The following is a 22,656-nucleotide window of genomic DNA, read 5'->3' as shown; positions in this document are numbered from 1 at the left end:
GAGGACACATCAATGCATTATAGAGCTCTCTGAGGAAGTTTTTCAGAGGCATCATATACTGCCTGATGTTCTAGATTCAATGCCAAGTCCAGGCTTTACCACATTGTGCTAATACAATTATTTAATATCTACAGATAATGAATTTTCTGATTGATATCAAAATTCCTGTAGTTTAGATAAATCATGCAATAAAGTTTGAACTAATTATTAAGCAAACCATTCTGAATATTGCAGCACAATTAAAAAAATAGAAAAAAATACAAATAAATCAATAACATAATCAAGAGTCATAATCACATATTGTCTGTATCTTCGCCTGTTTAGATGATTTGTTTCATTATCATGTTTCATTATAATTCACTGACACGTAATATGAGAATAGTTTGATGTTTTAACTTGATATGGCCAGCAAATCTGCACTGTTAAAAAAAAAGTTGCGCAACTTAAAAAAAATAAGGCAACTTATCGCAAGCGCTTTTTTGAGTAAACTTAATAAATGGGACTAAAGTCCACCCAACTTAAAATAATGACTTAATATCACAAGTTGTCACATAAATAGTCATGTTAACCTAAAAAATATCAGAACAAAATATTTTTTGTTTACACTGCACATCAGAGTACCCCATGCATTTAGATCTTGAACCTACAAGTAGCAGTGCATGGTAACATGAAGTGCACTACTTCAAATGTAACTGTATTTCCTAATTGCACCGTTTTGAAACTTATATTTACAATATATCAGAGAGTGTGCCATTGGCTCAGAGCATCTGTAATAAATTAAAAAAAACTGTTAGGATCCTAGTGTCCTTGGTTAAGTTTATTTCTGGTATACCAGTTAAAAATAATCAACAATTTATCAAGTGTGAGAAATTTCAAGTCGAAAACAAGGTGACAGAAAAGACTTTACAAAGACTAAAGTATTTCAGCTCCACTATCATAAAAGTCTAATAAACAGTTAAATCAAGACATTGATGGGACGCAGAGGTGTATCAGACCATAAAGAAGCTCAGTGGTTTAAACTGACAAGTCATCCATCTCTCCCTCAATCTCTCTCTGTCCATCTCTATCCCTCAAACCCATACAGGTCACTCATTCGCCCAAACATCTTTCTGTCAAAACGCACAGTCGTTAAAGAATAGCCCATTGATACATCTCTCGATAAAAGAAACTGTTTGGTACTTGAATAAATAAAGCATAAATTACAAATAAACCAAACAAATCAATATCCATTAATACAGGAGTAGCAGTAGTTATTGACAGTAGAACAACAATAATCATTAGAAAAAGCCTTCCATTCAGACACAAATGATTCTGTACGAGCTTATATGTAAGTTTTAACAAATAGCAGGGTTGGGCAAAATTCATAATTTAAGAATCTGCTTTCTTTAAATTCATAAGTGTGAATTTTCATATTTAGATTTTCATATTTTAATTATGCCACCCTGCATCACCAAAAAAATTTCCAAATTGTTTTCAAATAATTTTATTGAAGAAAAAAGAAAAAGAAAAGAAAACAAGAAATTTGAGTCTATCAATAACATAATATACTTATCTTATCTATCCACAAAAGTGTACAACTAATAAAAGTATTAAAAAAATTCAGTGGTCCATTAATTGGCTTGGATTAATTCCATGGTCCAAAAACATAATTTGATTATATTTAATGAAATTACAAATCACAGACAAATTTTAATAGATGGCATTTCAAAACTGTATTATTAATATCATCTAGTGTTTATATCCCATATGTTGAGTGTGTGACAACGTTTATGGTTAAGTCAAAATGAAAAAAAAATTCGACTTCCTGTTTCAAATTAATTCTGTATCCTGATTGCTACCTCAATTTAAATCCAAGAAGCCATTCTATATTTAAGTCTGAATCGTGCTCACCCCTGACAGGCAGATGAACAGTGTATGTACATTTATACTGTGGGCTGAGGACGTTTAACTTTGACCCACATTCTTCAAAGAACAGTCCATCATCAGTCATAGGGTATCTCTCTATATGTCAGATGGTTATGAAGGCCCCTTGGTTGCTGTTGGCTGATTCTGGCTCCACACAGCGGCCCCGTCTTCGGGTCACCCTCCGCTTGCGGTGGAACTTGGCATAACAACGCAGACCTAAAGAATTTTACATTTTCTCAGGTTAGTGCCTTGATGCAACGTAAAAAATCTTTATAGATCTTTATGTTTTCCTAATGAATGTTGTTCAGTTGGTCTGACGCAATATATTTTGTTTAAAGAGCTATATAAATAAAGGTGACTTGACTTGCCTATAGTTATAAAAATAAACTTCATTTTCTTTAAGTAAAATTCAGTATTTTCTTTCTTTCTTTCTTTTGTTTTATTAGTGAAATACTGTTAAGACTCAGACATGTCCCTGAGTTTTATGAGATTCCGTTCTATATTTTGTCTATTGCTGTAGAATGTTATTTTTCCTTCTAAGGAAACCAAAAAAGCCATACCCACCCTCTTCACACATGCAGTCATCATAACACTTGTTGTTTAGTCCACGATTGTGAGGTTTGCACTCATGTTCTCTCAGATCACAACAGGAACCTGGATGTAGCACAAGATGAACCATAAATGTAAACACTGGAAAGATTTTTATAATATTTCTTGCTAATAAATATCATATTAAAGAAACAGTCCACTGGGAAAAAAAATAATTTACTCACATCACTGCAAACCAATAAGACTTTTTTCTATTGTGAAACACCGAAGGTATATTTTGGAAAGAAAGAAAGAAAGAAAGAAAGAAAGGAAGAAAGAAAGAAAGAAAGAAAGAAAGAAAGAAAGAAAGAAAGAAAGAAAACAAATTCCTGGCCACTCTTTTGTATTGAAGAGCTATATTATAATCTTTTTACTTCATCAATTTGCCATTTCCTGAAACCATTGTTCCAACATACTTTTGCAAACATCATTGAAAAGTTATGTGGTTGAAATTACTGTACAGTTAACAGGATAGAAGCATGTTACATGTGGCACGTGGATTTAATGCTCTTGACCAAAAATTTTGCATGCTGGAGATATTACATATTTCATATGCAGTCGAAATACAAACTTAGAAATGTTGTTTATTATTTGTCACAGCAGGTTAGGACAAAAGATATACTGCATTTGGAAGAGATTTTAGAAGAGAGCTTTAGTTTCTTTTCGCTTTATTACATCGTGTCCGATTAGTGCCCTTATGAAATGTAAAAACTCCTAATAGTAGTTTGCTGGATTGAATAGTTTATTGGCGAAATGACCCAAACATGTTCCTGACAAAACCAATGTGGTTCGGACAATGAATGTGCAACAAACCACGGTGTGACTAGCTGGGTAACGACACATCATACTACAATAGTAAGGCAGAGAGTTATATCACTGTACCCCAATCTGATTTGTGAATGAACTATTCTGACTGAAAAGGTTAGACTCAAAGTGTTAATCTCATTTGGCCATGTATGTGCCCAGAAGACCTTTTTTTTTTAATGTACCATCAGTGTTCCACGGGAAAAAAGAAAATCATACAAGTTTGATTGAAAGAATGGTAAGTAATGGTAAATTTGTAATCTGGTGAATGGGTGAACTATTCCTTTGATAATTGTAATATAAAAACAAATATAGCATTGCACTGACCAGGAAGGCAGTCGAGATGATGGTCACATGGGTCAATGACATCAGCATCAAGCGTTGTGTTCCCATTACTCTTGTTTTTGCCACGGCGTTTATCTTTATTGGGGAAATAGACAGACACAGGACTCCCAAATCCTTTATTCAGAAATCAGCTGTGAGTTTTGATAATTATTTACACTTAGAGGTTTAAAGATCTGGGAGAAATACATACAATCTTATAATCAAATATTATTCAGATCTTTTGATATATGTAAAAAATATATATCTAAAAAAACTGCTGCTGTAAACATATTAGTAAAAACTGTTTTGATTAAACTTGAGAATGTACTTTCATACCTTTTCTTTTGTTGGATGGCCAAGTGTCTACAGGCTTCATATCCTCATAATCAGTCCAGTCAAAGAGTGCCATATCCAGAGTCGGCATCACCTCCCCTTGAGTCTTCCCTCGACCCGGCATCTGAATGAGACGTATTTAAAACATGGTTTTAGAAAGGTTTATTCTGGGTGATCAACTTGACATCAACTTTAAGCAAGCTGCTAATTTAAAACCTGTGATATAACAACTTTGCACTGATTTATATTACAGGATAGCTGAGGAAAACTCTGAAATACCAACAACACTAAAATAACAAAGAAATTCTTAAAGATACTATATAGTTTTCAGAATGCTAACTTCTGTGAAGTGACATATTGTGCTAGTCCCGGCTCACATGGTCAGAGGAAGCATCATGTAAGCCAAGTTTAGTGATAGCGCCACCTACTGGTCATCTTCTGGACAAAATTGTTAAGATTTTAAGATTTTTTTTAAATATTTTATTTACTTTTGAAATAATGTACACTGATAAATATTGCATAATAAAACCAAGGGCGTTTATAATCATAAATAGGCTCAATGTTGATATCATTTAACAATGGACTGCCTGGCCTCACACTATTGTGTGTTACGAACTGGTCTGTCGCCTCTGGCTTGCTTAGCTGGGGTCACTTCATCTACAGCGATATCGTTGACTTGATTGCAAATAAATGCACAGACACTATTTAACAGAACAGAGATGACATCACTGAATTCAATTTAATTATCATTTTGCATTATTGACACACTGTTTTCCTAATGAATGTTGTTTAGTTGCTTTGAAGCAATGTATTTTGTTTAAAGCGCTATATAAATAAAGGTCACTTGACTTGACTACCAAGAAGAAGTGAAGTGACATTCAGCCAAGTATGGTGACCAATACTCAGAATTCGTGCTCTGCATTTAACCCATCCGAAGTGCACACACACAGAGCAGTAAACACACACACACACACTGTGAGCACACACCCGGAGCAGTGGGCAGCCATTTATGCTGCGGCGCCCGGGGAGCAGTTGGGGGTTCAATGCCTTGCTCAAGGACACCTAAGTCGTGGTATTGAGGGTGGAGAGAGAACTGTACATGCACTCCCCCCACCCACAATTCCTGCCGGCCCAGGACTCGAACCCACAACCTTTCAATTGGGAGTCTGACTCTCTAACCATTAGGCCACGACTTCCCCTTACCAGCTCAGCTATCGAAGGGGCAAAGTGCTTGACAGAACCTCGACATATCAGGGTTCTGTAGCTCTACTGCTGGCCAAAAAAGTCACTTCTTGTGCAGGAAGATGTGCTGGATTTTTGAGGAGGGAAGCAAAAGGGAACATTCGTTCCCATACAGTGAGTCGAACCCGGGCCGCCTGGGTGAAAACCAGGAATCCTAACCACTAGACCATATCAGATTTGGTCACCTTAAACTGGCCATGTGTCACGTTTATGAACTTTGGTTTCCTTATTTGGTCATCTTCCTTTTCTTGTTTTAGTTAATTGATTGATCCTCACCTGTCCCCAGTTCCCTCATCACCTGTGTGTTTAAATACCTGGTCTGTTTAGTTCTCCCTTGTCCGTGATTAGCGTTATGTTGAATGTGAATGTGCATCTGAATGTAACTTAACCTAGTGTGAATGTCTATGTCAATGCTGTTATTTATTGTATTGTGAAGTTAATGTAATATAGTATATTGTCTGTTATTCTCCTTCGTTTTCTAGTAAACACCTCATTTTGATCACCATCCTCCTCAAGCTCTTTAGTCTTTCGTTTTGCACACACCTAATTGTAACACCATGGGCTTCTGGCGCACTTTCCATCTTATCATTTTGCATTATTGACATGCTGTTTTCCTAATGAATGTTGTTCAGTTGCTTTGACGCAATGTATTTTGTTTAAAGCGCTATATAAATAAAGGTGACTTGACTTGACTTGACTTGACTATAAATAATGAACAAGAATTTGAAAAGATAAGGGGAAAACTATAACAATATTGGAAATTTGCATACACCACAATATACATAACTGAAAATCCCAATTCTAAAGTTCCCTGAAATTCACTTTTTCCATGTCCACTGAAATGCTAAAAAGAGGTGTATGAGCTGTAACATTCAAAATGTAGCATTCCTAGGGCTAGATTTACTAAACAAGACAACTTAGCATGAGTCTGCAATCCCATAAAAGCACTGATGAGAGTGGAAAGTTCTGCCAAAAAAAAATTATAATCATAATTGACTACCGCAAGTTTTAATAAATCTCTATACATACTTCATTTAAATAGTCACCTCCAATCAATTTTCTTACAACTCCATATGCAATAGGGTCTGCCACAAAAATGACTTTTCATCACTAATTTTTCACTGCATGTCTTTTTAGTAAAACAGTTTGCGCTGGTGCAAGCTGTTAGTAAATCTGACTCTTAGATGTGTATACACTGAATCCTGCACTCTAAAGCTTCTGGCCTCACATGCTGATATGTGTGTGTGCTCCTTTAAAGTTTTTGCCAGCGGCTGGAGCAGCAGCAGCACTGACACAGTACAAGTGAACATCATTGAGGATGGTGCTCTTCTGGGAGTTGAATGACTGGAGAGGACAGAGAGAATCTAACCAGAGTAATGACTGACTTCTGCTAATCAGTGCCTCAAAAATACAAGGAAAAAACACTGTGTGAAATCAAAATACCACATTCTTCCACTTTCTCTCTTGAAATGTTATTTTGTGATCAAATTATACCTTGTATTTAAACTATTTGGAGTAGTATAGATAGATGGATAGGTATATAGATTGTCTCTAAAGACTACAGCTGATATATTAGAGGAATGGAAGTTAGATTAAGTGCAAACTGAAGATCTGTCTTTGTATTTCTTTATCTAAGGCTGTTAGTGATCGAAGCATAATTAGAACTGTCTACGGTAATTTAAGTAATTGAACTGCAATTCACAGCATTTGAGTAGCAGCTGGGGCTTGTGTGTTACAGTTTAAATTTTGTGTAGCCATAATGCTCTGTGTAGCCATACCACTAACATACAGGCTTGTACACCATTTTGCTTTTAGCATTTCTTTTTTTTTCATACATACATGCATTTATATATATTCAACATATAGGGCACACAAAAATGCAAAAATGCTGACTTACGCTGAAAAAAAAACTCTTTGTTATTGTCCTTTTCATTATTGACAAACTGTTTTCCTGTTTTACACTGTAAGCCTGCTTTGACAATCAGTATTGCACAAAGTGTTGTACAAATAAAGGTGACTTGACTTGACACACACACAAAAAAAGATTGCATGGGTGAATATTTTGAAATAAAATTCTTATTCTTGCTCTTTTACTGTTCTTCTTTATTTGTCTTTATTTCCCAAAAATCAATTTATTATTTATTTAATTTAAATAAAAAGACCATTACCGCTGAGGTGTGGTAAGGTAAGGTAAAGTAAAATACAATAAAATACAACAAAATAAAATACAATAAAAATGTAATTAAATTGATACCTCAAGATTTAATCTATTTAAGATTAAAATTTAGAAATCGCCTATTGACTTTAAGTCATAGAATTTTCACCAGTATCAGCTTATGCTCATCTCTCTGTCTCATTCTGTCAGTTTACTTTGCTTTCTGGATTATTTTAGCAAAAACACTATTGTTTTGCTGCTTTGTAAGCGTCTGTATTTCCTTAAGGAAATACAAATGTAGTTTTTATTAATATCATTAATATCCAGGCCTAGTAATGTCCCTCAAGAGAATCTGAATATATACAGGGAGTGGTAAAAAGAGTTCCAGGGAGGAGAATGGAGCAGAACAGATGGCTGTGAAAAAGAGGAGCAGGAGGATGGGCGAGCGAGCGACATCTCACCCCTCACTCGCTCTGGTGACAGCTCCCCTCCTCCACCTCCCCCTTGGTGCAAAGCGAGTTGGGTAATTTTGCTTGTGTATGATCCAGCCCCGGGCGGCACTCAGTAATAAGCACGGCACAGAAGCACAGGTAAATAAATCTGTGTGATGAAGCGCTGCACACCACAAGGTTGACAAGTACTACCACTACTGGCTCCAAACAGCATTTCAGTATCTGCCACAGTGTGAGGTTCCAATGAAGATGTTCATTTTGGGATCTAACAACAAAATGACAGAGTGGAAAAAGACTCAAGGCGGTTTAACGCAGGCTGAAAGCAGCGAAACGTCCCAAGAGTAATGCCACTAAGTATTTCTAACAATAAAACCAGGATGCTGGTGAACTGTTTAACAAAGATCTTATATATATAGTCAAGGCAAACTGCTCTGCGCTAATCCCCCCCCCCCAAACAATACAAAAATGCTTCGGGACATATTGAACACAGTCCTCTGTGTAAATCAGAGAATAACAGCATCTTATGAAACTAAACACTCTGAACAACACAACAGACCTTCATACTCAAGGACGCTCCTGCTTGCCAGGGTACCTGGGGTTTGGTGGAGGCTGGGGACAGTGTTGGGGGATGCTCGTTGATTGCCGTGGTTACCAAAATGGGGAAGAGAGGGGAGGGAGCTTCAGTGAGTGGGGCATTGTCGTGACTGGGCGGGGAGGTGTAAAAACCATCCTCAAATGCATTCATATCCTTCAACAAGGAGCCTAATTCTGGTTCAGGGTCATAGATATCCCCTAGGAGAAAAAGAGAGAGAAACTATGGTCGGTCTTTAATAAAATTAGTATTCGTAGTTCAGACCTGAAAAAAACATCTCATATGGCTACTTATAGACACAGAATCAAACCCAATGTTACTCTACCCCATAGGCCTTTTGAACATCTCAGGGCATTATTGTTGCAAATATTAAATTCTAGTGCAAAAGTTTGTACAAAAGTTTGGAATATTATGATTTTTGTAAATATTTTTGAAAGAAGTCTCTTATGCTTGCCAATTAAGGCTGCATTTATTATTTGATCAAAATACAGTAAAAACAACAAAATTGCTAAATATTATTACAATTTTACAAGTTTACATATATTTTAAAATGTATCATTTTTTTTCATTTATGCCTGCAGCAAAGCTTAATTTTCAGCACCATTACTCCAGTCTTCAGTGTCACATGATCCTTCAAAAATCATTCTAATATGCTGATTTTCTGCTTGATTTTCTCTTATCAATTTTGAAAACAGTTGTGGTGCTTAATATTTTTGAGAAAGCTGTGATGACACTATCAAACTTTTATTATGTTACAATGTTAGATTTCTATTTCAAATACATGCTGCTCTTTTTTTTTCTATTAATCATTAATCACATTAATCAACTTAGACTGATTTCCAGTAGTGGACCAAGTAGAATACATAGTACTTGTTATTTTAATGTGGCTTGTAGCTGGATAAATTTGAAATAATATTCTATATCTACCTGCCAGTGAGCAGTGAAAGTTTTTATTTGTCACTCCGCTAATATAGATTAGTAAACTTCTCCCCAAATTTAACAATTCTGTCAACACGTACTTTATTGTGTTGTTCCAAACTATAGTTTCTTTCTTCTGTGGATCACAAATGAGACATTTTGAAGAATCTCTGCTCTTAAAATAGTACTATTACACGGCTCTGTGGAATACTTTATTCTGATTGGTCAATCGCGCCATCCAGCGGTATGTTATTCCCAGACAACATTGCTCATCTGGGTACTACGAGTTATCTTGACCGGTACTACTTATATGCTTAATGAGGCACTTCGCTACCGTTGACTCTCTGGCGCCATTGTGACTGTAAACACTTAACCACCGTGTGTTACAATGGAAGACTTCAGCATTAATTTCAACATATATGGTAAAAACAATTTTCTTTTTTTAGCCGTGTAATAAGCGGGATAATGTATATCCAGCCGGTTGTTATTTTAGAATAAACCCCTTAAGTCTGATATAAGACACCTCCGCTTCGCGAGGTTTAACTTTTACATTTTTTTGTGATAACTACGGTTGCCAACTGTCCCATATCAGCCAGGACATCCCATATATTGGGCCTAATTGATTTGTCCCATACATGACCTGTAGTCCCATTGATTGACTGCTATGCTGATCATGAAACTTATTCTAGAATGATCCTCTACATCATCATCCAGTTACAGCCCCTTGTTTGTTGTTGTCTCATACTTTTAGAAATGCTGTTATTTGTAAATGCTACTGTTTATGTTAGCTTTTAATATACGGTTTTATACTGATTAAAGCTATAATACAGTACGGCAACCGCACGTGCACCCATGTTTAATGCTTCTCATAGCTAAGTGAAAATAAGTGTATAATTGGAACAGTTCATTGTTGGAGCTGAGCTGAATGAAATAGAGAGAGAGAGACAGAGAGAGATGCAGAGCACGTGCAGAGCAGGGGGACGTGTGGAACAGTATTAAAAACCGCTGCTTTAGAACATTGATTTTGAATCCATTAGAATCGTTAGAAGACATAATCGTGATTCATATCAAAATAGATTTTTACGTGCACCTCTAGTTTTCTCTTCCTCTTATCTGGGTTTGTAGCATCACAAACCCGGGAAATACATTTTTTGTAGTCCCTACCACCGTTTTTTGAGGCATTAAACTGTCAGAATTTTAAAAGACAATATCTTCATTTGCATTGAACTTTCAGATTCGTAACTTTGCAGATATTGCACTAACTAACATTTAAAAAGTGAAAACGCAATAATCCACCCCTTTAAAAAGAGAAAAACATTTTACATTTCAACACAATACTTCCAGCGTATTCTTTACCTTGGACCTTATTCTTGAAACACAAAATGACAAATAAAAAAATGTCAAGCACCAAAAGCAGCCCATATTAAATATATGTTTTCTTTAATTGAAAAAAGAATAATATATATATATATATATATATATATATATATATATATATATGTATACATATATATATATATATATATATATATATATATATATATATATATATATATATATATATATATATATATATATAGATAGATATATATATATATATATATAGATAGATATATATATATATATTGTGTGTGTGTGAGTGTCTTATTTTTCTATGAAAAACCATGATACCATGATTCCTTTTGTGAAGTTGGCAACCCTAGTAATAACCAAAAAAGGTCTTAGTTGGTTCTTGTAAAGACTGACCACTTAAAAAAAAAAATGTGGCAGCACTGTGATTCCTTTGTCCTTTTGGCATAGATGTTTCAACAACAGAAATATGAGGTAGGATTATTTATGAAATAAAATGCTTATCATATTGCACATCTCATATTATCTAAGTTGAAAATTCAGCAAATCTCAATTACCTTTAGCTCGACCCTTGTCTCTTTTGCCTCCCTGTTTTCTGTGATCAGCCTGATGCCCGTGGCCATGTCTCCTGCCTTTACGATTGAACTCACCCTCTGGTGAATGATTTCCCCGCCGCATATGAGCAGGACCCCTGACCTCCTCATGAACCTCTGTCCTCATACTCTCCCCAGGCCCTATCTCCAGCCTTACAGGGCTTAGACCCTCCAGACTTGTCCCATCATCCTCCGGTCGATCCAGCAGCCTACGAGAGTGAAGGGCAACACTATCCTTATCTTTACGTGACCAGTGTCTTCGTGGTTGGCTGCCGCCCAGAAGTCCCATGTCATGGTGTTGCTTGGAGTCAGAGGTGGAAGACAGAGCCAGACTCTGTTTGGAATTTTCTGATGGGATCTCAGAGCTGTACGAGGTGTGGGACAGTGTGATGAGGAGCAGAGCTAAGAGACGACAAAAGCCAGGAGCCGCCATCTTCAAACACAGTGCAACCTGTTGTTTAGAGCAAGATCAAGTCAGACTTTTGCACTTTGAATACATGTATTATTTTAAGAATTTTTTTGATATATCATGAATAGTTAATTCCTAAATATCAACAACAACAGATGGCATTTTAGGTTACACTTTATTTTAAGGTCCAATTCTCACTATCAATAACTCTGACTTTTTCCTCAATAAACTAATTGCTGCTAATTAATGTTTTTTAAGGTAGTTGTTAAGTTTAAGTTCATCGCCATACAAAATATATGTTTTATAACTATTAATAAGCAGCCAATGTGTTAGTAATATGTATGCTAATAAGCAATTAGTTTATCATGAGAATAGTACATACACTAAAGTGTGACAACATTTTACAACAAGAATTAAGGCAATATTACATGGCAATATTATCAATATTAACATCTTTTAAATATTAAGGATGTTAAGACCACCCCCACCCCACCATCCGCCCTAAAAAATGCATGCTCAAGATATAAAAAGCATCATCGTTGTATGAATTACATTTGTAATATTATATTTGTAATGTTATGTTGTATTTGTAATATGATTAACCATCATTGATACAATGGCAGATAGTCAGACCATTCATAACATCAAGTTTGCATCTCACTATGGCCATGTATCCAAGAATCCAGCCATATAAGTTTGGATGTTATAGCCAATATACCTTGATAATAATGCTTAGTTAGCTAGCTTAAATTTATCAAAACTGAAAAAAATACGCCAAAGTTTCAATAATTTTCAAGTAAACTTTTGAATTTTAAATCAGGACATCTCAAGCCAGAGCATCATGTTACACCCACAAATATACTTTCATATTTAAATAATGGCTTTGCTTTGCTTTGCTTTGACATGAAATAAACAAGAGCTCAAAGGCAACCTAAATGTGTTAAGAAAACTTGCCAGACTAAATATCAGGTTTGGATTCCCATAGACTAAGAATAAGAGGATCCAAAGGAAGAATCTTTCCTCAGGTGGCATATCAAAGTCAAGCTTATGAGGAGGTTCTCACCATGGATCTCACCATGCAAATCAGTGACATGGGTTTTACTTTGATCATCTGAGGTCTGCTCTCATCCTCAGTAAATCTGGCCCCTTTGTCCCTGAGAGCTGCTCACGTTACATTTAAGACCGGCACCAGTGGTACTGATACAAGCATGCTAAATTTACATGTCTTTACATTTCTGATGATTTGTCATGTTTATAATGATGGAGTAAGGCTATTATTGATGGCTTCCAGTCACCAGTAATTACTTGTGGGATCCATTTTTATGCATTTTGTATATTATAGATGAGGAATTGCAATGAAACTAGAAAGTTATAATTTAGCCAGTTTATGAATTGTCAGGCTTGTGTGACCAAACCACATTTCCAGTAGAGATAACCATGCTCAAAGAGTAGGTCATGGTGCTAGAAATGCCAGTGTCATGGGTTTGATTCCCAGGGGATGCATGAACTGATGAAATGCACACCTGTAAATGTTTTCGACAAGTGAGAAAGAGTGCAAGAAATGGAAAATCTGCCCAATGAGTCCATTTTATTCCAAATTAAAATCACTTAATGCTAAAGATTCCTTGTAGGTTGTAAGACTATTGGGCCAATTGAATTAATACATCAGATGTAAAATTGAAAAGTTATCTATTAGAGATCTACCTGAAGCTCTTATTCAGAAAGGCACAGATGATAACTTCAAAATGAATAATGATTTTTCAATTAATTAATTTCAATTCAAGACAAGTTCACATCCAGTTTTATCTTATATTTATTGTTTACATTTCACAGAATGGAACATCTTTTTTGTTTTTAACCTACGTTTCATTCTGTTTCATGGCTATCTTCTGAATTGCAGAGCTTTACCAAAATCCGGGATAAGATTAAGGCTTTATGGCTGTGAGGCTGTTTTATGGACCAAAAATGTGTGAGGTGGTGGCTGTGGATTCTGTGTGTGGTAGGATTTGTCACAGCCTGTATAATTGCTTTTGCAGTAACATTTTACTTTACACTCAGAAAGTACAATTATTAGTAGTATTAGTAATAGTAGTAGCAACAGCAGTAGTAGTAGCATTAGTTGTAGCAGTAGGAGTAGTAGCAGTAGTAGTACCTCAGTCATCAGATTGCTTAATCTCAACATTCTGGATATGACTTTTGACTCGATATGTGAGTGTGCATCACATTAATCATATTTCACAAAAGTTTCTTCATATGCTAAATTTATTCAATAGAAAAATGAATTAGTACATCTATGATTCATTTGGGCTGGATAAATAAATGATCATAAATTCCATACAGTACATCTTTAAAAATCTTCAAAATGTGTATTGCCGCCTTTAGGATACAAGTAAAATTATCAGAGGAGAACATTACTCTTCATTGCCTTTGCAACTTGAAAGCACATTAAGATAGCAAAACTTAAATTGCAGCTCAATCTCTCACCAGTATTGCCTTTTAATTGGTATCTCAGTGCTGTGATTTAGGTAATGAATCAAGCTCAGTAAAATTAAGCAGAATTTAATGAGGAGGGTTTAGTATATCTGGCTGGTAATGAGGAGCGTTTGACATGCCATGGTTTATTTTATACATTTTTCACTTTTGCAATCAGATTCAAAAATGTCTTGCATGCACACACAGCAAGGTTTAGGACAACTTTTTACCGCCATTCTTTGCTACATACTCTCATCCAGAGATATGGCAGTGTACATATAGGTTTTTCACATTGTGTTAGTGCTACCATTAGCATTAGAATCAATTAGTGCTTGTATTGAGTTATTGCCAATGCTTTTATGGGTTTAGGTGTGTGCTTACATTGTGTTGGTGTCAGCATTAGCTTATTTAGGTCTCACTGAGACTTTCTTAATGTGGGCGGGGGTAGTTCATCTACCTGGCAACCCGCTCAGGAAGGCATTCTGCTCTGTGAAGACATCGGCGTATGATAAATCAATGGGGAAGGGGAATTGAGCTTGTGTGGGTCAATTGTTGGACCAGCCTTACCAGCCACAGACATACAAATGCACCTCACATCCTGCAGTGATTGTTGTGTAGGGCTGCTAACCAGAGGACTTTATTGTGGGCTATTTAAGAACCCATCCACAACGACTATGTGAAGGAAATTGCATATGATGCTAGGTAGCCAAAACTCCTGCCAGAAAAAATTTGTATCAAGATTACAGGTGCTTCATTTGGGAATAAACACTGACTGCTTTGGGCTCTGTCAGTCATTTGTACACAACTGTGCGTTTTTATAACCGCAGAGAATTTAGAGCGACCACTGAGCTTTAGTCTCCACACAATTGGTGGTCTCTATTCAGTATGAGCCCCCTGTAGACTTTGTTAGGATGACAAGTGTGTTTGTTAGTAGCTCATTAGTCTCTCGTCCACCACACAAAAATACAAGAGTAAAAATTGTGTAAAAAATAAACAAACATACAAAATGTCTGGAAGCTGCTCAGATTCCTGAAAAAAAAGTCTTTATAAATTAAGGCTCTGGCTGATTTGATTCATGCTGATCTCATATAAAAACTGCCTAATGTCATGTGACTAACAGGTGGAGCTTTGAGGGAGCTGAATGATGGGATGAAATGAAGTCTTGAGATGTGGGAGCTGTGCACCCTGCTGGGCTTGGAAGGACCTCACCCACAAAGACCACACACCATTCAAATAGGAGCAATTGACAACATATACAACATCTGGCAAGAGATGGCAAAGGCCCAGGGCTCAGCCATGAGGTGAGATGCTAACCATGAGATGACAAGAAAGAGAGGGGGATGGTGAACCTTATGTATCCAATGCATGATTTATAAAGATGCTGGGCTGTGCAAAATCAATAATACAGCCATTGGTTAAAATGTTGTCTATTTGTTTTGTATACAATGGCTGTTTATCAAAATATGGTTTCTAGATTTTGAAAAGGCCTTGATCAAAACAAGAGAGTAAATATAAAAATATTTCACCCAGAAAATATGAGTGGTGAGTAGCACTGTGTTCCTGAAGATTACAAGTGTGTTATCCTAAGGTGTTCTGAGTGGTTTATACAGTACCATGCTACTAAGGTTATGTGCTCTGAGTTTGTGAGAATTGGTCCCTATACTAAAGTGTTATCATCCTACCCAACATCTAAAATTAACCACTAACTTACTGACTATTAATAAGCAGCAAATAAGGAGTTTGGTCAGGGAAAAAGCTTAGTTGATAGTGAATATGTGTTCTCTATTGTGCTATATATATATATATATATATATACATATGTATATATATATATATATATATATATATATACATATATATATATATATATATATATATATATATATATATATATATATATATATATACATATATATATATATATATATATATATACATATATATATATATATATATATATATATATACACATGTATATATATGTTGTTGTATATATATATATATATATATATACACATGTATATATATATATATGTATATATATAAAATACAATCAAATTTATGCTTGTGGCAAGCAAAAACTGTAAAAAGGTCTCTCAAACATGATTATATTGATTATATTTAATTTGAATACTTTCCTCTTATTTTTATCATCAGTTATGTGCTATTCTTCCGGGTGTTTTATTTTACATTTTATGTATTTTATTTAGTTTGTTTATTGCATTAATTAAGTTTTGTGTGTGTGTGTGGTGTTTGTCTTTCTTTGTATGACCCTGTGCAACATCCATAGAGATGTACTGACCATGTTTTATGGACAGGCCACTTACAATGAATTCTGATTCATTCATGTGATATATCTTTTGTTATGGTGGTTATCCGCACATTTTGAGGTATGGGGAGTGGGGCTGATTTTGTTATTTCAAGTAAATTGGTATAATAAAATTACAAAACCATAGCTGCCAGTTTGCTATCAAATTTAACAGGATATATTAAAAGGGTTTGAGATATCATCATCTCAGTAGTTACAAATATGTTATAAATGTTAACAGTTAATTGTTAAATCTTCATATCACCCTGAGTATGAGCAATAATAATAGTGATGTGTGAGTTTATAAAAAGCTTATAATTCTTTAAATCATGTCAATTTAAAATAAATAATTACCAAATTAAATCAATATAAAATATTGAAATCATTTAATTCTTTATGTGCATGTCAACTTTCTTTATGAGCTGTGGGTCATGACCGAAAGGACACAATCCCGGATACAGGCGGCCGAAATGAGCTTTCTCCGTCGGGTGGCTGGGCGCTCCCTTAGAGAAAGGGTGAGAAGCTCGGTCACTCGGGAGGAGCTCAGAGTAGAGCCGTTGGGGAAGTTTGGGAATCCCTGCCTTAGTGAATCAAGAACACATTAAATAGTCAAACTATACAATATCGTAACTTTGACATCATCAGCATGTTAAATTCACCAAGCTAAAATATTGAATATATTTTTAAAATGCACAGAAAGAATTTTACATTTCTTTGACATTTCCAGTCCATCCAACATAAATAATCAAATATACATCCTGTAAACACATTCCAGTAACCAACTGATAGTCCTGTGTAGTATCATAAAAAACAAATCACAGACACATGCTTCAGTGTCAGTGCATATGTGATACAAGACACAGAAGTATAGCCATAAAACAAACAAAGATCTCAGTGGATTCATGCAGTAGTACTTCTGCTGTTTGCAGAGTAACAGCAGGCAAGTTATGATCATATAGGATATTCAGCAAAGGGTCACAGCATGGAGCCCAGCATGGTGCTTGGAAACTCAGCAAAAGACAACGAGAGCCAGACCCAGAAAGATGATGAAAAAAAATCCCAGAAAGAAAACAGCGAGGTGGTGAGTATGTGTGAGCACAACATGGTGTTCAGAAACTTCAGATCCTACTACTGTGTGAATAACTGATAAAAGCCTTCACAAGAGACTTGGATGATACTGTGCAAAAGTCTGAAAGGAATGTGGAGCTCACTAATGAACTCACTGACATCTCAAGAGGAGGGAGAGCTTCCACTGTGAGGTCTTCAACATCTCCTCCTGCTGAGATCTGGGGCTTCATAAGCCATCTGTTGCACCCCTGCTACCTCCAGAAAGCAGAAGAACAAAAAAAAAAAAACCTTTTCATCAGGATGAAAGGTTGAAACCTTTTCTCTTTCTCAACTGGAAGATCTAAGAAGGTTATATCTTTGTGTGAGATTTCTGATGCTGAATGAGGTGGAAACAGACCACATATGGGACACAGAGAACATGTCCTCAGTCAATACCAGGCTACTCTCATTAGTTTCTATTCTGGGTATTATATGTAGGTCTACCTTAGTTATGTTGTTTAGGTCAGGTCAAGTTTGGTGTGTAGAAGCAGTTGGCTGCACTCCACTGGCCACGTCAGATTCACACCCACCAAATCTGCCAGACCGTGAAGACAGTCCTAGCCATCAAGAAAGGGTGGCACTATTGTGAAGCCTCAAAGACATTTTGCTACAACGCTGTTGCTTACAGCCTACAAAAGGCAGCATCCCCACTGAATTTGTATGTCTTATGAAAAGTGCAAAGAACATGGGGGACTTGACTTACATTTGATTTCATGTTAGCAGGTTGCTTCTGTTTTACAGAGTTCAGAACTTCATGCAACTTTAATTTAAGAAAGTTAATGCTGGAGTTTAGCTTTCTGTCTAATTTGAGCATATTTGTTAATTTAATTATTTGTTGTTTTCTCTTCAATTACGATACATTTTAAGTTCTGGAATATTTGAAGAAATTATTTGAAAACACAAGTGGAAAAATATGCTAAGATGCACCTTGGTATTAATTTATGAACTTATATTTATTTGTTTTATTATTGAGTTATTGAATAGGTTTGATTGCTATTAAGGTCATCAGTTGTTCATTATATGACCCCGATTTAAAGATGTCCTTTGTGTGCCTATACATGACAGCATTTAAATCATTAGATTTGTAAATGTAATCATTATCATGCATATTTCACAGTCTAACTACTGATATTGTACCAAAAACAAAAATCTGTTATTAAGCCAACCATAATCCTTGAACTAAATGTGGAAAGTCTACAATGACACTGTAATACAAATATCATAAGTACAATTTCATACTCAGGTAAAGAGTATTGATATATCACAATTTATTTTAATGGTAGTCAAAAATTGCACGGCTGGTGTGTTGGTCCATAAGCACATTATATATGTGAAGATCAATCAAAGGGGAAAAAACAAATGCTTCGCAAATTGCATCGTTCCAATCTTGCACTTCAGCCTCCTATTAAATTATAAAAATCAAACAAAAGAATGCTTCAAAAGAGGGAAATAAACCAACTCAAATGAGAGCACCCATCTCTTGACTAACAGTTTCAGCAATTTCACACCTCACATTGTTCGTTTTGGCAGCTTTAAAAGTGTCAAGGACACAAAACGCATAGCAACAGGCTAAGTGTTAAAACTGCCATAAGGAGGATCCATCTGGTGCCAAGAGCTGAGGAAAAGACAGAGATCCTGTCTCCAATGTGACTGCTTACAACACGTGGTGCTCCAGCAAATATCACTTCTGTTTCGCAAATCACAACTGGCTCCCTGCAATGTGTCTCCTTATCTTCTAGCTGAGCATCCTGGCAGAATGCTCCTCATCCTCACAGCAGGGAAACCTCCTTCATCCTGTTCCAAAAACAGTCAGACGCAAAAGCACACACACTCCTGAGTGGGAGTACAGTCTCTATAGGCATGTTGTGAAGTGTGAAGATAACAAAAAGAATGGAACATGGAGAACCATGCCATATGCCATCAACCGAAAAACTACTCTGCATGGAAATGTCTCTGTTGAGTAAAAGCAGTTTCCGTACAAGATAAGCGGGAGACAAAAACAGTGTCTCATTTGTTAAGCAATAGACCAGCTGTCTCCAGTGTTCCACAAAGACTGATTCCCAGTTGGCCAGCAGGAGATTGAGGCTGGAGAACAAATCACACAAAGGTCTTTATTGATCTGATTTGGGATCTCTTAATAGCCGAAATGACTGGAAGTGTTTTAGCGATGGTCTATATCAGCAGAAGGTCATTCAGACATGGTAATTGATAGCTTCTTTGACATTCATTCAGCATTGTGCATCATCTTTAAAAACATAATTGATTAGAAGTGTGGCTCTGTAATTACAACACACATTTGGAAAACACAATGACCAAGCAACATTTCAGGTTTACAATAAAATGTAACACATTTAAGTAAAAAAAAAGGTACCGAATGATGGAAACGAATGACCAAAAAGAGATATGGATATCGCACTTCTCAACACCATTAATAAGCTGTGCTGCTGTGTTAGTATGACAATAGAGCCTACATGAGACTTAAGCATTTATTGGGGCCAGAAAAAAATGCATCTAAACTAATCTTCTAAAGTCACAGAATCACAGTTTTGCGGAACTGTAAAAACAAATTTTGATACATGTACAGTAGAAAACTGCAGTCCGCAATTATAAAATTTAAGGTACAAAGTGATGATGTTATAGAAGTATTACTGGATGGCATTTTTGTTCCTGTATATGTTGCAGTACATGTACTGTATATGTCATTAAATTAACTTACATAATGTAAATTATACTTACCTATTTGAGCTATTAAAATCTGTTTATTACCATAAAATGGATTGAAAATAATACAATTGAAGACCAGATGATGACTTAAAGTTATTAAATTATTAATTTAATTTTAAATTATTAAATTAATAACTGCAACAATATTTGACTGTAAAAGTATAAATTTTGCGTTATTTTTTACATTATAGTAAAATGATGTATTGTCTCATCAAATGTATACCCATACTCTATGTGTGAAAGCAATTTACTTTTAATATTCACATGGATGTACCAAGTTGATGTATAATTATGAGTGCAGAAAGAGAAAGAGCCTTATTTGGAGTCTAACTGAAATTCATAATTACATGCTTTCAAACTCAGCTGCCCGCTCAATTCAAGACACAGAATTAAGAACATAAAGATACGATCAAGCTTGTGCACTCACACAGACGCACTCTCCTACATTTTCTATTCCTCCTCTTTATAAAATATCATGAACATCTTACGAAAAATTTAATTGCTTATAAATCATTTAAGCACATTAAGAAGAGATGGCAAACGCGACAATGCTTATCTTAATGGTCAAGTTTTAAAAGAAAACTGTTATCCATAGTTTTTAAGAGACTAACATAATTTGAGATTTGAAAATAATATAAATGAAAAACATACTTAAAAGATAATAAGGATAGAAAAGGAAGAGGCAAAAGTTATCTTACTGTAACCCCCAAGCGAAACAATAATAGGCCTAATAAAAAAAACGTTTGTAATGTTTCCGTCAAAATATTTGCGCAAACAAACACGATATGACACATTCTTTAAAGCACGAGAATGAGTAAAAGAGATGCACTCTCACCGTGTATTATTCCGTTTAGAAGGAGCCGAGTGAAGAAGAGGATCACAGATGAACTGTCTCGCGCTCCGACAAACGAGCGCGCTCCCCGAATGCGCGCCGCTGTGAAGTCTTCAGTGATGATGGATTGGGGGAAAAAAAAGAGAAAAATCAACGAACAGGCTTACCACGCAATTATCCCACAGGAAAGAATGAACATTTATTCCCACACATCTGCTCAGATGGAAAACTTAAAAGGGGACAAGCAACAGTCCTCACAAACAGGGAACGTTTTTGTTTAATTATAAATTTGTAAACTAAACTAATTAATCCAGTGAAAGGCAATACATTTACTGAACATTTGTGATGAATGGCATCTACGCTAATATTAGTCTGTTTCTCTCTTATTCCGAGGTCACCGTAGCCACCAGATCCAGTCTGTGTCCAGATCAGAGGGTCACTGCAGTCACCCGGATCCAGTACGTATCCAGACCAGATGGTGGATCAGCACCTAGAAAGGACCTCTACATCCCTGAAAGACAGCGGAGACCAGGACAACTAGAGCCCCAGATACAGATCCCCTGTAAAGACCTTGTCTCAGAGGACCACCAGGACAAGACCACAGGAAACAGATGATTCTTCTGCACAATCTGACTTTGCTGCAGCTTGGAATTGAACTACTGGTTTCGTCTGGTCAGAGGAGAACTGGCCCCCCAACTGAGCCTGGTTTCTCCCAAGGTTTATTCTCCATTGTGTCACCGATGGAGTTTCGGTTCCTTGCCGCTGTCGCCTCTGGCTTGCTTAGTTGGGGTCACTTCATCTACAGCGATATCATTGACTTGATTGCAAATAAATGAACAGACACTATTTAACTGAACAGAGATGACATAACTGAATTCAATGATGAACTGCCTTTAACTATCATTTTGCATTATTGACACTGTTTTCCTAATGAATGTTGTTCAGTTGCTTTGACGCAATGTATTTTGTTTAAAGCGCTATATAAATAAAGGTGACTTGACTTGACTAACATAATGCAACTGTTGCTTGAAATAGCAAAAAAAACAAAAAAACAAAACAAAAACAAAGCACGACTAAATAACTAATTGTTTTCTCACTTTCCTTGTTAAAACAATTATATTTAAAATGTAATAACTTGTAGAAGTCAGAGGGCTACAAGGTGGAGTTTCCATTTAGCAAGTAATACTAAATCACATCTAAACTAGTGTTATAGCCATAAGCGGAAAAAAAAGGATTGTGTTGGTGGAAATCAGTTATTTAAAAACATAAATAATCACTCTAATAATTATCTAAACAGCCAAAAAAATAAAATAAAATAAAAATTAAAAATGTGTTGAAATGTTGAAACACAAAGGGTCCGAGGAGGCCCCTCTGCAAGCGGCTTCACATTATCAGCAGATTTCAGCACAAGAAATACCATGTGCAAAAAACATAGTACTAATCAAAAGACTGCAACTGCATCTCAGTAAAGATGCTGCTCCCCCTACTTAAAAAAATAAATAATTTTTACAGGTCTTACCATGATATAAATAAATAATACTTGGCTCA

General features: G+C 35.7%; 1 protein-coding gene across 5 annotated transcripts; it reads right to left on the bottom strand.

Moving 5' to 3' along the window:
• Positions 1 to 796: 796 nt before the first annotated feature.
• LOC132119238 (draxin-like) lies at positions 797 to 21,248 on the bottom strand. Of its 5 annotated transcripts, none has more exons than XM_059529040.1 (7): positions 21,112 to 21,248; positions 11,221 to 11,707; positions 8,360 to 8,595; positions 3,958 to 4,078; positions 3,625 to 3,756; positions 2,470 to 2,559; positions 797 to 2,121 (listed from the first exon to the last, which is right to left on the bottom strand). In XM_059529040.1, exons 2-7 carry the CDS (start codon positions 11,687 to 11,689, stop codon positions 2,009 to 2,011), a joined length of 1,161 nt encoding a protein of 386 aa, XP_059385023.1. In that variant the 5' UTR covers positions 11,690 to 11,707; positions 21,112 to 21,248; the 3' UTR covers positions 797 to 2,008. The 5 variants fall into 5 exon arrangements, with proteins under 5 accessions (XP_059385023.1, XP_059385026.1, XP_059385025.1 ...); XM_059529043.1 differs by having other exon boundaries at positions 3,625 to 3,717; XM_059529042.1 differs by having other exon boundaries at positions 8,396 to 8,595.
• Between the last annotated feature and the right edge of the window lie 1,408 nt (positions 21,249 to 22,656).

Source organism: Carassius carassius, chromosome 38 (assembly GCF_963082965.1).
Source record: "Carassius carassius chromosome 38, fCarCar2.1, whole genome shotgun sequence".
In the NCBI taxonomy this organism is placed as follows: Eukaryota; Metazoa; Chordata; class Actinopteri; order Cypriniformes; family Cyprinidae; genus Carassius; species Carassius carassius.
Note: the sequence above shows the minus strand (reverse complement) of the source record. Positions and strands in the feature narration are given on the sequence as shown.